The following is a 15559-nucleotide window of genomic DNA, read 5'->3' on the forward strand; positions in this document are numbered from 1 at the left end:
AAGTGCTGGGATTACAGGCTTGAGCCACCGCGCCCGGCCATGTTTCACTATTAAGTATGTTAGTTGTAGGATTTTCTTGGATGGCCTTTATGAGGTTGAGGACGTTTCCTTCTAGTTTGTTGAGGTTTTTTGGTTATGAGTGTTGGATTTTGTCAAATATTTTTTCTGCATCTCTTAAGATGATCGTATGGTTTTTCCTTCATTCTACTGATGTGGAATATTCTATTAATTGATTTTCAGGTGTGAATCACTTTTGCATTCCTGGGACATCCTACTTGTCATGGTATATAATCCTTTTAATGTGCTGCTGGATTTGTATTGATAGTATTGTGTTGAAGATATTGTGTTTATATTCATAAGAGATACTGGTTTGTAGTTTTCTTGTAGTGTCTTTGCGCTTCAACTTGTATGCCCTTATGGTGTGTCATTTGTAAATAGCATGTAGCAAGATTTTTCTTTTTAATTTAATTTGTCTTAACCTGGAAGGTTAAACCCTTTAATTTATCCCTAATTTCTTAAAATATATTAAATATATTTATTTTATATTGTTTATCTTATAATTCCAATATCTGTAGTTTCTGTGGGTTTGATTCTATGATTTGTATTTTTTGCTGATTCTTGATTATGGTGGCTTGTTTTCTCTGGTGTTTTTTTTGTTACTGTTTTTTACTTTAAAACTTTAAAAAATAGTTTCAGATTTACAGAGACTTTGCAAATTTAGTGTAGAAGGTTCCTGTATATTTTTCACCTAGCTTCCCCGAAAGTTAAAATCTTATGCCGTCATGGCACATTTGTTAAAACTAGGAAATTGACATTTGTACAGTATTATTACTCAGATTTTACCAGTTACTCCACCAATGTTCCTCCTTCTGTTCCAAGATCCAGTGCAGAATACTGTATTGCATTTAGTGTTCAGTGAGTTTTGATTGTGCATTCGTATTTCCTGTAATTTATTTGTGGGAATTAATTGAGATCTGGGTTTAAGGTGAATTCTAGAAAGGATTTGTGTTCGCTTCTGCCATAAAAAGGCATTGTATACCTGGCACCTCCTTAAACTGGAAGTTTTTTCCTTTCTTTTATAATCTTGTAATTATAGTAGTAATTTACCTTAGGACTTTGTGTCACACAGATAGTGTGGTTTCTAGTCCCAAGTTCAGGCTTTTGATCAGAAATCTCAGATAATACTTCTTCAGACAGGCATGTTTTCTTCTGTAGGGCAGTTTTCTGTTTGAAAGATTCATCCACTGAGAATCACCTATTTGGAAGTATACTGGTTTGAAGGTGGAGAGTGCTTTTGATCTGACCTCTCACCTTTTATTGTCCCTACCTATGTTTCTTGTTGACTTCCCATGTTCTAAATTCACAATCCAAGCCAATGGTGAACTACACAGCTGGTGAACTATGGATGGTGGGCCAAATGCTGGCTTGTAGCCTGCTTTTGTAGTTAAGGATAATTTTTATCTTTTTTAGAGCATTGTCAAAAAAGAAGAAGAATTCTGTGTGACATAGACTGTGGCCCACAAAGCCTAAAATATTTACTCTGTGGTGTTTGACAGAAGTTTGCTATTCTTTGTCCTGAGCTATCAGGAATTGTCATATATTGCTGGTGCTAGCACTGTGTCTACTGGTAGATTAGTATTTTCTTGTGTTTCTGGCCCCCTACTATCCTGTCATCTTATCTATGCATTAAAAAGACATTTAAAAATATGTAAACATAATTTTCTGTTTGTTGTATTGGAATGGAAGTCTAAATCTTTTATTTTCATGTAATTGATCAGTTTTCCCCTTTGTTTTATTTATGGCTTCTATTTATTTTAATCTTAAAACTTTCTTTAAATTGGTATATGGATGTAAATAGTCTCTTATTTATTTTTCCTTTTTTTTTTTTAACTGAGAAAGGTAATAGCTAATTCAGCCTTAAATTTATAAGACTTTTTGTTAAATGCATTATAACTTAGATGTCTGCAAGAAAGAAGTCGATTTGTATTCTAACCTAATATTCCCATCTCACCAAATTCTCACATATATTGTGTATGAACATTTGTTTAATGCTTTAAATTTTTTATACCAGAAATGACATTTCAGGGTTCTTTTTGCTTCTGTTTAAAGTCATTAAGGTTGTTGGATGAAGAAGAAGCAACTGATAATGATTTAAGAGCAAAATTTAAGGAACGCTGGCAAAGGACACCATCCAATGAACTGTATAAGCCTTTAAGAGCAGGTAAAAATGTTTATAAATGACCTTCATTTAAATAAATTCCCAATTTGGACCCACATTTTTGCTTGATTAAATTAGGCTCAGTTGTAAATTCATTTTTACTGAAATTGTTTTTCCTCAGTTTTAGTATAAAGATTTAAAAAGTTTGCAAAAGTAATCTGCCCATTGTCAGAAGTACAGATTCTTAAGAAGGGTATAAAGTGAAAATTAAAATGATCCTTCAACTTTCATTTTCTATTGCAAGCTCTGTGCATGTTTTCTTTTATTTATTTATTTTTTTGAGACAAGGTCTCACTCTGTCACTCAGGCTGGAGTGACATAGGTCACTCTAGGCTGCAAGATCATAGGTCATTGCAGCCCCAACCTCCAGGGTTCAAGCAGTGCTTCTACCTCAGCCTTCTGAGTAGCTGACACTATAGACACGTGCTACCATGCCTGGCTAATTTTTGTATTTTTTGCAGAGATGAGGTTTTACCATGTTGCCCTGGCTTGTCGTGAGCTCCTGGGCTGAAGTGATCCACCTGCCTCCACCTCCCAAACAGATGAGATTATAGGCTTGAATCACCATGCCTGGCCCCTGCGTATATTTTAAAAACATAAATGAGGGCATAATGCATTTATGGTTTTGTAATTTTTTTTCATTTAGTAGTGAATCCTGGGTGGTTAAAAAAAAAAGAGCTTTAAGTTATTTTGAGGCCAAATTTGTGCTTCTTAAGACTTTGATTATTAAGATTTTGTGCTAGCTGAGATAAATGCTGTCTTCTTGGTGGCTACAGATTAGTTTTACTTATCTTTGTAAAAAGTTCGTATCTTATTGAGATATTTCTAAAAATAAATCTTTTTTTTTTTTGTTTTAAGTCACATTGCTCTTTTGAGAGAGGAGTACTTTTAAAATAAATGGATCAGGCCGGGCGCGGTGGCCAAGCCTGTAATCCCAGCACTTTGGGAGGCCGAGATGGGCGGATCGCGAGGTCAGGAGATCGAGACCATCCTGGCTAACACGGTGAAACCCCGTCTCTACTAAAAAAATAAAATAAAATAAAATAAATAGACCAATTTTTGGAGAGAATGATTTCTTCCTACATTCATGAGTTGTAGGAAAAGATTAATATTAATTAGCTTTTATTTGGCAGATAGTAACCACCAAGTAAATTTTAAGGTATAGCTATACATTTGATTTTATAAGTGATTTTGTCATCTTTCCAAAAACAAGAATGCAAAGACTATTAGGAGCTATTTTTATTGTTAAGTGAATAGGGGTCCTTATAGAAGGGGAAGATAAGTAAAGTTGGAGACTAGAACTCAACATATAACCAGCCCATAAGCGTTGCTGTTAGAATCACTTCTATGCTCTCGAAACTTTTATTTTCTCCCAGAGGGAACCAACTTCAGAACAGTTTTAGATAAAGCTGTGCAAGCAGATGGACAAGTGAAAGAATGTTACCAGTCTCATCGTGACACCATCGTGCTTTTGTGTAAGCCAGAGCCTGAGCTGAATGCTGCCATCCCTTCTGCTAATCCAGCAAAGACCATGCAGGGCAGTGAGGTAAGAAGGGCATTTTGATGTGGGTTGTCATCTGCTTAAGAAAACCACATTCAAGCCATTTTATATAAAGAACTGCCAATTTTCTTATTGTCATCTTTAAAAAAATGCAGAAATAAATTGGGGTTGTTATATTTAAAGTAGTATATAGACTGTGTAATAGATAATTGTACTAATATTAACTATCCTATAATAGTAACTTCTATTTATTGAATGCCCTTTTTTGAACTAAATTTTAGATACTTCACAGGTCAACATTATTTAATTCAGGTTTTATAAAAGAGAGAAACTTGGAAGTATAGAAATTTCCTGAAATGAAAGGACTGGCTATGGCCAGATACACACATTCTTTATTTCTTACAGTATTCTTTACTCCCTTCCACCTCGTTTCACTGGGACTACCTTTGAAATGAAGATTGACAAGGTGTGCATGTTAATAAATGGATAGCACCATCATGGTATTTCTTCTGATGACAAGAAAGAGAAAGTCAAATAGTAGGGCATCTGATTTGGAAAGTCCTAAAAGAAGAGAAAGTGCAAGTATAATTTAATGGCCTGCCACTGGAGGTAGGGTAAGTTAGTAGAATAAGATAGAGGTCCCAAATATCTGCACAGGAAAACAAGCCAAAGGGCAAGAAATACTGCTGAAAACAGTGAATTTCCTGGCATAGTAAGTTCTGAAAAGTATTAGTTTCATTCCTTATTTGTCTTTCCATAGAAGCATTTTATATATTTCATATATTTATTCCAAGACCTACTGGATATCTGCTCTGTGTAAGGCACTATGGTGGGTACATTGGAAAATTAACATATGAATTATACACAGGCTTTACCCTCAATTTATGATCCATTGTGGAATATTAGTCATGTACAAGGATGACTGTAATATAGGGAAGAAGTTTAAAAATGTCACAGGGAAAGTATAGGAAGTATGTTATGGGGATTTAGATGAAGTACTTAAATTTCAGTAATTTGGAGCAGTTCTCATCAGAGGCTTCTTAAGAGATTAGCGCATTATGAGAACAGAGTGGATAGGCAGAAAAAGTAAACGTGTAGGATCGGAGAAGGGCTGAGTAGTGGCTGTGTCTAGAGAGTTATCAGAGGTACAGAGGATCTGCAAACACAGCTTTTACTCCTGATTTCTCATGACAGAAGGTTTATAGACATGTTGAGAATGGCTGGAATCTGTTTATTTATTTATTCACCAAGTGTTTGAAGGCCTACTATTCTAGAACAGTGCTGAGCACCTTGGTCCCTAACATAAAGAGACAAAAAACTCCTCAGGGTTACCTTTAGTGTAGGGTAAATGCACAGGTACTGGGCACCTCTCAAAGGGAAGAGAAAGCTACATAGTTGAATGTGCATTGAACCTGAATCTAACAGGGGAACCCAATGGAACAAGGAATATGAGTTAGTTGCTTTGAGGACGTAGGGGAGAAAAGGGAGGTGGTCAGAAGATTAACTTGTGAAGAACAAAGAACCCGAAGAAGAAACTGCAGACCCTTGGAACAGCAATAAATTCTGGTACCTTTTTTATTTTAGAAAAAGATCTCTGTTTAGTACTCTCTTTGTATTCTTTTTGGTGTCTTGTACATGACTCAGAATTATGTGGCTTTCATCCCTTGATTCTTCAGCTTTCAGTAGAAAAGCAAAAATGGTTTGTGCTAAGCAAAATCTGCATTAGTATGCACTGATTTGTTGATATTTTATTCAGTTGTATCAGTTTTATTAATCTTTAGTTGTGTTACACAGGAGAAAGGAACTTTTGTAGTCAATATGAAGTAATTTTATGGAAGCTAGATTTTCTTGACAGGGAACCACAAAAATTTCAGTACTGTCTGTACATTCATTTGTCATATGCCTTTATCAAATAAGGCAAGCATCAGGTTTATCAAAGCTATTTCAGATGGTTGTCGTAATAGTTGATGACACATTTTAGCCAGAGTTTTTATGATAAAAACTGAGTTTTTTGATTGCTGATTAGAGTGATACAATGTACACGTTTTATTAAAAAGTCCAAGTTTGATGGTAGGGCTGTTTTTTTCTTTTATTGTGAAGAAGCCTACTGTCTAGTTACTTATTTTCAGTCTCTTCAGGCATCTGGTTTTACATACTGAGATACTCTGAAAAATTTTGCAGACTAGTGGTAATCTGTATTTAAAAATTTTTATAGTAAATACCTAGGATGATCACTGCTTGTGATTGGTTGCCTGTGATGTACTGTGGCCTAAAGTCTAGTCTGTGGTTGGCTGGCCACGCCTTGGCCCTAATGTGTGTGGGGCTGAGTCTAGCCAGAGGAAGGAACGTCTGTTTTTTTGCACAAGGATGATGTTCAGTTACACTCAAAGTGTGACATCTGCTGGGAGTAATGGGGGTGGGCAGGGGTACCTTGAAAAAAACCCTTTACCTCCTTAGAGGTACAGCATGAAGAGAACTGTTTAAAACTGTGTGCCCTCCCAGAGGAGTGCCCTTTTTGGATTCACAGACTAGTGGAGGATCTGCAAACACAGCTTTTACTCCTGATTTCTCATGACAGAAATGAGTATGTCTCATGACATACTGAGAATGGCTGGAATCTGTTTGTTTATTTACTCACCGAGTGTTTTTTGAAGGCCTACTATTCCAGAACTGGGCTGAGCACCTTGGTGCCTAACATAAAAAAACTCTTCTAGGTTACCTTTAGTGTAGGGTAAATGTATCGAGTTTCTGCTTTCATTGCTATAGAGATAGTTGCTTATTTGCCTTTTCTGAAAATAAAATGACAAGGTTGTAAAAGTAAAATAGAAGATTTCATTGAGGGCCTTTCTTTCTTGCTTTTCTTTCTTTCTTTCTTTTCTTCCTTTTCTTTCTTTCCTTTCTTTCTTTTCTTTCCTTCTTTCTTTTCTTTTTTTTTGCGATGAAGTCTTACTCTGTCACCCAGGCTGGAGTGCAGTGGCGCAATCTTGGCTCACTGCAACCTCTGCCTCCTGGGTTCAAGCAATTCTCCTGCCTAACCTCCCGAGTAGCTCTTTTTCTTTTTCTTTTCTTTTCTGAGTTGGAGTCTTACTCTGTCACCTAGGCGGAGTGCAGTGGTGCAATCTTGGCTCACTGCAACCTGTGCCTCCTGGGTTCAAGCAGTTCTCCTGCCTAGCCTCCCGAGTAGCTGGGACTACAGGTGTACACCACCATGCCCAGCTGATTTTTGTATTTTTAGTAGAGACGGGGTTTCACCATGTTGGCCAGGATGGTCTCGATCTCTTGACTTCATGATCCACCTGCCTTGGCCTCCCAAATTCCTGGGATTACAGGCGTGAGCCACCGCGCCCAGCCCATTAAGGGCATTTCTTGTGTCTCATATTGTACTTGGTACTGTTAAATGCTACAGAGGGTTTTAAATCTAAAACTGGGGTCAGGAACCTGTGGCTTGTGGGCCAAATCCAGCCTGCCTCTTCTTTTTGTATGGCCTGTGAGCTAAGAATGAGTTTTACATTTTTTAAATGTAAAACTCTACTTTCTACTTTATTTTTTAAATGGCTGAAAAAAAATCAAAAGACTGTTTTAATATATGGGCTTTATATAAAATTGAGATTTCAGTGTTTGTTAATACATTTTTGTTGAAACATAGCTGCGCTCGTTCATTTACACATTGTCTTTCACTCTACAAAGCAGAGTTAAAGAGCTGCAACAGAGACTGTGGCCTACTGAGGCAAAAATCTTTTCTGTTTGGTCCTTTACCAAAAAGTTTGTACGTTCCTGATTAAAAGACAAAGTATTGACAACCTAGGTGATGCCGTTCCTGCCGTTTTGTTTGACCTCATCTGCTATTCTGCCTTTTGTTTACTTTGCTTGAGCCAGAGTGGCCTTTTTTTCTTTCCTTTGATCCTGCCAAGCTTTTGCCTGCCATAGGACTTTTACATTTGCGTTTCCTTCTGTGCAGGGCTTTCTTCCCATTTCCGTGGCTATTACCTCTTTTTCATTAGTCTCAGATGTCACCTCTTCTCCATCTTTGTCATTGTCTACCCACATTATTCTATTTTTGTATATTTGTTTAATCCTCCCCTTTGCATATTTATTTAATCCTCTCTGGTGCCCAAATGAAGGTAAAGATTGTTTTTGTTAGTTGTGTCCATAGCATCTAGAACGGTACCCAAAACAAAAAGTATTTGTTTGAATGATCATCACTTGGCAGCCTAACTTAATAAAGGGATACATTTAATTGCAGTTGAAAGATGGCTGGAGCTGTATGTAAGAAATAAATACCCTAGGATTCTAATTGTTTATATACTTTGATAACATATTAAACCTCAAATTTGAATTTATAAGAAAATGTAGGCAGTGATTTTCTTATTATCTTAGTCATTTGAGGAAGCAGTTTAATTCATTTTCTACTTCATTTACTCTGTTAAAATGAGGCCAGTGTCATATAATCTGAATTATGTTAAACTAGTATACTGGATATGAAGTTTTTTAAAAAGATGTTCATAATACAAGGGATCTCTATCTTTGTGTGGTAGTCCACAAGTTTGTTCATAAATTGGTTGTTTGAAATGGCATTTTTTTCCCATAAAGTTAGAATTATTGCATTTTTGAATATCACAGGATTTGTTAACTGTTTGGCCCTCTGTATCAGTCTGGTTAGAAAGCTTCTGTATCCATCTTGTTAGATACCATGGAAGTTGCGGTTAACTTTTCTTCCTAATCTAGGTAATGTGATTGAATACTTACCCTTTGTTAGAAGTTATGTTGAGCACTTTATATAGATTATCTCAGTCTTCACAACAGTCCTGACATAGGTACTATTATGCCCATTTTGCAGTTGAGAAAATTGGATTTTCTAAGTAGTAACCTGTCCTTGATTGCACAGTAACTAAGTCTATTATAGTCTCTAAGGGAGTATGGTCAGAGTTGAAGTGTTTTTTTTTTCCTATGTAATTACGTTTTTTCTATGTAATTATGTTTCATTTTGATAGACCATTAGTTCATTTGTTTCTTTATTCAAGTTTTGACTTAATCTTGTTTTTTGAGTGAGTAAATGTTCATGATTCAAAAGGTACGTGCAGAAAGCTTCATTCCTCTTCCTTCTACTTCTTTCCTGTATATTTCCTGTAAGTAACCATATTTGTTAGTTTCTGGTTTGTCCTTACTGATTTTCTTTTTGCAAGAACAACAACAAACAAAACCGCCCCAAAATTATGCATACATATGTATACATATATACATATTATATATGTGTATGTTTATTTTCTGATTTTCCTTCTCTCTTACTCAAATTGCAGTATACTAGATATGCTTTTATACCCTTTTTTTTTTTCATTTAATAATACATCCTGGAAGTCACTTGGAAGAAAATTTTTATTCACGTCATCTAATAACAACTTCTACTAGGTCTTTAAACAGACTTTGTCATATCCACCCAGGTATGATTCTTTCTCTTCCTCCTTCCTTTTAGAGTTTCTATGGTTTGATGTTTTCTAGGAATCATGTTTCTCTTTCCACAGCCTTCTCCCCTGTACTCTCTTCTTTCTCTCACTCCCTTTCTCCTTCCCTTCCCCATTCCTTCCTCTCTTCTCCCCCTCCCCCTTCCCTTCCTTTCCCTTCCCCTTCTCTTCCTTTCACTTCCTTCCATTTTAAAATTAGGATATTTAGGAGATATGGGTATAAATGAGGCCAAAAAGGAAATTCACCTACATTTAGAAGAAACCTCAAGTCTCTGGTCTTCACAAAGGGATGTTACATTGGACATTCCTATCAAGGAGCTAACTAAGACTGTGGAAGGAAGAGTAGAATAGGAATTTTTAGAAACAGGCAGTTGGTAGGGGGATCCGTGGAAATTGGAATTGCTGCTGGTAATGAGAAAGACGGGTGGAGACAGGGCTCATGATGCCCTCTTCTTCCCTTGTCTTTCCTCCAGTTTTCTTTCTATGAGCATCATTGGGGTAAGCAGAATAGGGAGATTGGGTTGATGTTTTTCGTGGTGGTCCTAGCAAAGTATGAAGAGATGAGTGAAAGGGGCAACTTGAAAGTGCTCATTAGAAGGCGCTTGAACACTATTAATATGAAGGGGTGTTTATGAATCATGTGGGTATAGGTCAGAGAGTGTCTTGACTGAATACAAGAGATAAATCTGTTTTGTTTTTGTGTTTTGTTTTGAGACAAGGTTTCTCTCTGCCACCCAGGCTGGAGTGCAGTGGCATGATCATGGCTCACTGCAGCCTTGATCCCCTGGGCTGAAGCAATCCTCCTGTCTCAGCCTCTGAAGTAGCTGAGTAAATTCACCTACATTTAGAAGAAACCTCTAAACCTGTGACTGCAGGTGCACACCATTGTGCCCAGCTAATTTTTTTTTTTTTTTTAAATGTAGAAATGGGGTCTTACTTTGTTGCCTAGGCTGGTCTTGAACTCCTAGGCTCAGGTGATCCTCCTGAAGTGCTGGGACTGCAGGCTCGAACCTCTGCATCTGGCCTATCATAATCAATATCATAAACTCTTCAAGTATCATAAACTCTTAATGATATTTGAAGAGAGGCACAAGAACCCTCTTTCCTTCTTCCTCTCCCAGTGTATGAAATAGATGTGGTATATAGGTTTATATCTGTATCTTTTTCTATTTCTTTCTCCATCTACCGTGCTTGCTTCATAGCTGTCTATATATCTATGTTCACCTCTATTTCTCTATGTCTCTCTCAGTCTCTCTAGGCAAAATAGGATATCTACTTACCTACAAAATCATACCTTCGCCTGCTTCACAGCCATAGTCGGGAGGGAGTATAGTGTAGAGTGGCTAAGAGATTGGTTTTGGAATTAGTCAGACTTAGGTCTCAAATTTTACCTCTATCCCTTAGTAGCTGTATAACTGTGTCACTTAATTTAAAATTATCCCTATCTTTGGAATAGGGGTCATAAATATATATACCCCATGGGGTATTGTAAGGAATACATAAAATTATATTTCTGAAGTGTTTAGCATGGTGCCTAACACGTAAGAGTTCAGTAAATTGTAGCTGTTGCTATTGTTATTAATGCTGCTTTTGTTTTAATCTGAGTCAACTGAAGGTACAATGTCTGTCTATATAAACCTGACGTTCAATTTATATTTGGCTCTCTGAGAAACCATGTCTCTCTTAGCCTGAATGAACCTTTATATATTATTTCCTTTTTGAATTTTTTTTTTCAGTTAAACTAAGGTGTCTTTTTTATTGTTTAGGTTGTAAATGTCTTAAAATCCTTATTGTCAAATCTTGATGAAGTAAAGAAGGAAAGAGAGGGTCTGGAGAATGACTTGAAATCTGTGAATTTTGACATGACAAGCAAGTTTTTGACAGCTCTGGCTCAAGATGGTGTGATAAATGAAGAAGCTCTTTCTGTTACTGAACTAGATCGAGTCTATGGAGGTCTTACAACTAAAGTCCAAGAATCTCTAAAGAAACAGGAGGGACTTCTTAAAAATATTCAGGTGAAATTCATATATTTAATAAGATCTATGTTTTAAAAATTACAGAAAAGATATGTCTGGACTAAACCTATATTCAATTAGGAAAATGACATTGGAGAATATCTGTAGTTAAGAGTAGAACTTAATACATGTATATTTTGTAAAATTAAACTTGGCACATCAGTTTTGTTTATATCTATGAAACAAAGTCATTTCTTTTTTTTTCTTTTTTTGAGACGGAGTCTCGCTTTGTCACCTAGGCTGGAGTGCAGTGGCACGATCTTGGCTCACTGCAAGCTCTGCCTCCCGGGTTCCCGCCATTCTCCTGCCTTAGCCTCTGGTGCCCGCCACCATGCCTGGTTAATTTTTTGTATTTTTAGTAGAGACCGGTTTTCACCGTGTTAGCCAGGAGGGTCTGGATCTCCTGACCTCATGATCCTTCCACCTCAGCCTCCCAAAGTACTGGGATTACAGGCGTGAGCCACCACTCCCTGCAGAAACAAAGTCTCTATGGCTAAAATGTTGCATATTACTTAGGAATGCTTGATACTTCAGATATTTTTCATGGTTCCAAGTTTTTAATAGCTTTGGTTTTTTTTCCATATAGGAGGAAAATCGAAATTAGTTGGAATTATTGATACTTTTAATTATATGGCTAACATACATACAGACTTCAGTCATTTTTTAAAAAGATAATGCAAACTAAATATGTTGAGAATTTTGAGGTTAGTGTTCGTGTTTACAGATAGGTAGTTTAGACTAACAGAGACTTGAAATTTTGCTCTCTTAATAGTTAACGTGCAGAATTAAACATGTATTTCTACTCCTAAATATTGTATCTATATATGATATAAAATATTCCAAAAGGTAAAATAATTTTCATGTTATATTTTTTGCAAGTGTTATATACTAATAGAAATCCATGGTCATTGGTTGTTTTGGCTCCTATTGGATTTTTGAAATTTTTACTTAAGAAAGATTTAAAGCATAATGAGACTTCAAAAGAGTATACTAGGTAATTCTAGTAATTTTGGATATGTGTTTAATTACATATGATTTTCATAATTGGAAAAGGTCAATAAAAATGTTATGAGCTATATTACTTTTATAAATAAATGTAAATACATAAATCTTTCTTTTAACAAGGTCTCACATCAGGAATTTTCGAAAATGAAACAATCTAATAATGAAGCTAACTTAAGAGAAGAAGTTTTGAAGAATTTAGCTACTGCATATGACAACTTTGTTGAACTTGTAGCTAATTTGAAGGAGGGCACAAAGGTATGAAGTACATGCAGAAGGAATCATAGCTGGCAAATACAGATGTAAACGTATAGTTTGGAAGTTAAATGGTATTTCCAGTTGAACCAAATTACTCTTTGCTTGGAATTTTAGCTTTAACGCTATTGCCTCTGCGAAGTTTGTTACAGGAGGGAGAAAGCTTAATGAAGGTGGCAACATTTCATGGGATTGCATATTTCAACTGGCAGAAAAGGGGTATAAATATTCGAGGTAGCAGGAATTAGCAGAGATGTCAGTGACACCTTTTTAAGGGATAGGAAGTTGACTAATTTGATGAATTTTGAGAGGACAGGAGTATTGACTCATTTGGGGACTGATTTGTGATGGAAAAGGTGGGGGACATGACTTATATTCTGTGTGGTGGTTTGCTGAGGACAGGCTTGTGGCCTGCCCAAGCGTCAAGAGGGCTTGCTAAATATGTAAGTACTTTCTTGTCTTGTCCTTTAAAAAGTTTAGGGAATTTGCTTCTATTTCTTTTTACCAATTACTTTGTTTTTGAGGGAGCAGTGACTTTCAAGTTTTTTCAGATGCATAATTCCTTTTGGTACTTAACTTCATAATACTCACTGAATAAAGTTACCTTGATACAAATACAGTAGGTAAAATGTAAAACCCTCTGAAGAAAGGGTGAAAATACTGCAAAGCCTTCCAAATAGGATAGTAAAATGCCGTTTTAATTTGGTTTAAAATGCTTTGTTTAAATAGGTAAGCTGAGAAAACCCTCCAGAGAGCCTTTAGAAATTCTTTTAAGGGTTTCTGAAGTGTGCTTGCATTTCTGTAGTGAATATGAAAACCTAATCCTTCCACTTAAATAGGTTTAATGTTATTAAGTAATTGACTTTTCTCTAGGAATTAGGAAGATTTTCATGATCATGAAACTTTTAACTTGTTACATTTTTGATGATAATGTTCTGTAAAAATGATTTTATTTTTATTTTCTTTAGGAATCTTGGATCACATTTAATATTAAGTTGTTGGGCCTAGTAAATTGTATGAATGTATCTCATGCAGATTTCAATTCTTCGGCTTTAACTATCATTGACAAATTAGCTTTAGATCACATTACTCTCTGGATTAAAAAATTGTTCTTGCTCATTACTTGTTATTTGTTCTTTGCTTATAGTTTTACAATGAGTTGACTGAAATCCTGGTCAGGTTCCAGAACAAATGCAGTGATATAGTTTTTGCGCGGAAGACAGAAAGAGATGAACTCTTAAAGTAAGTCTGTTTTGTGTATCAAATTGTACTTAAAGAATTTTCTTTTAAAAAATCATGTAGAGACTTTTGGTGTGAATTTGGTAATATGAGATAGCAATTTCCCTCCTTTTCTCCTGGAAGAAGGAACTAGATCGAGTATTTTACAAAGCAACAAGCAAACAGCTGCACAATCTGGGAATGAAAGGACGAAAAGAAGCAGAAACTCTAGATACAGGAAGTACAGTGAGGTCACAGAAATGATAAAACAGTTCAGGTGGCAGATCTCAGGAAGTGCCAGTAAATACAAGCAATTTATTTTGAAGTAGCAAATAGGTTCCTTACATAAAACTACAGCTATAGAACATGGAGGAGACAGCGTGAATAGCTCAGAGAATACCAGCAAAATCACTTTCAGAAGGAGGCTGCCGAGAAAGCAGGGCCAGTTAACGTACAACTCATTTTCTGCTGAGTAATCAATACAGAGTAGCACAGTGCTGATAAAAGGTAAAAAACATTAACAAAATTTAATAAAACTTCATAGATGAAGAACATTTACCAAAATAATATTGCCACAGAATAGATGAAAATTATGAGCAAACATCTGACCATGAACTAAACAAAAACAACAACAACAACAAATGTAAGAAGGCAGTCATTCTAAGGCCAGGGTCCCCAGTCCTGGGGCCATGGACTGGAACTGGTTCGTGACCTGTTAGGAACTGGGCTGCACAGCAGGAGGTGGGTGGCAGGCAGGCAGGTGGCTGGGCGAGTATTACTGCCTGAGCCCTACCTCCTGTCAGACCAGCCATAGCATTAGATTCTCATAGGAGCGCAAACACTATTGCGAACTGCCCATGTAAGGGATCTAGGTTGTGCGCTCCTTACGAGACTCCGACTACTGCCTGATGATCTGAGGTGGGACAGTTTCATCCTGAAATCATCTCCCGCTCCCCTGTGGAAAAATTGTCTTCCACGAAACTGGTCCCTGGTGCCAAAAAGGTTGGGGACTGTGAGCACTCTAAGGAACACTTTGAGCAGAAATTCCAGAACTGCAGGAATATGGTAAGAAAACAGGAAGTGATAAGATATGAGGTGTCAGAATTCAGGAAAGAAGTATAAGGGAAGAATAAAACCGTCATGAAATGGGAAGGAGCACAAAAGGTGAATAAATGCTGAAGAACACACAGGAATGCAGAGTAGAAATTAGGGAATTAAAATGAAATCAAAGTCAAGAAAGAATTACAAAGGATTAGAGAGAAGATGGGCACCGAAGACCTAATATATGCAAAATTGAATTTCTCTCAAAGAGGAAAAACCAGACAGAACAGTTATTTAACGTTCTCTAAACAGAACACTTATTTAATGATACTCAAGAACATTTTCTTGAAGTAAGTGAAGGTTGTTGAAAGAGTGTATCATATGGTAGGGGAAAATGATCAAGAACTGTCAGCTTCAAGGCATGTAAATTATTGGCCTTAAAAGATAATGGCAGAATCCTTTAGCAGTCAGGCAAAACAATCAAGTCAATTTATAAAAAGGCAAAAAAATTAGGCTGAAAGCTCTGTATGCTAGAAGAGAGTGGAGTGATTGTTTTAATCTCAAGGATAGTAAATATGAGTTAAAGATTTTATATCATATAGTAAATACAAGCTAAAGATTTTATATCCAAACTGTACTTTGGGCACATAAAAGATCATCATAAATAAATAAATAAACATATGCATTCAACATACTTTTGATTAAAAATGTCAGCAGCTTTTCATTTGGAGGAGACAAGTTGGTCCTAAAGTTTATATTCATTAGTAATAAATATAAAGAGCTGAAAGAGTCTTATACTGATGACCCTTTCAGGCAACTAGATCTTTATTCATCTCTCTGCTCATATTCA

At 36.2% G+C, this 15559-nt stretch overlaps 1 protein-coding gene across 2 annotated transcripts in view; it reads left to right on the forward strand.

Moving 5' to 3' along the window:
- The window catches only part of PDCD6IP (programmed cell death 6 interacting protein), a 79164-nt gene that overhangs the window by 51319 nt on the left and 12286 nt on the right, over positions 1 to 15559 (forward strand). For both annotated transcript variants that reach the window (XM_011961566.1, XM_011961567.1), the window contains exons 11-15: positions 2110 to 2221; positions 3595 to 3764; positions 10945 to 11193; positions 12319 to 12453; positions 13598 to 13692. In XM_011961566.1, coding sequence (XP_011816956.1) covers positions 2110 to 2221; positions 3595 to 3764; positions 10945 to 11193; positions 12319 to 12453; positions 13598 to 13692 — 761 coding nt within the window. The remainder of the gene's footprint in view (positions 1 to 2109; positions 2222 to 3594; positions 3765 to 10944; positions 11194 to 12318; positions 12454 to 13597; positions 13693 to 15559) is intronic.

The sequence above is a fragment of the Colobus angolensis genome, unplaced genomic scaffold, assembly GCF_000951035.1.
Source record: "Colobus angolensis palliatus isolate OR3802 unplaced genomic scaffold, Cang.pa_1.0 Scaffold56, whole genome shotgun sequence".
In the NCBI taxonomy this organism is placed as follows: Eukaryota; Metazoa; Chordata; class Mammalia; order Primates; family Cercopithecidae; genus Colobus; species Colobus angolensis.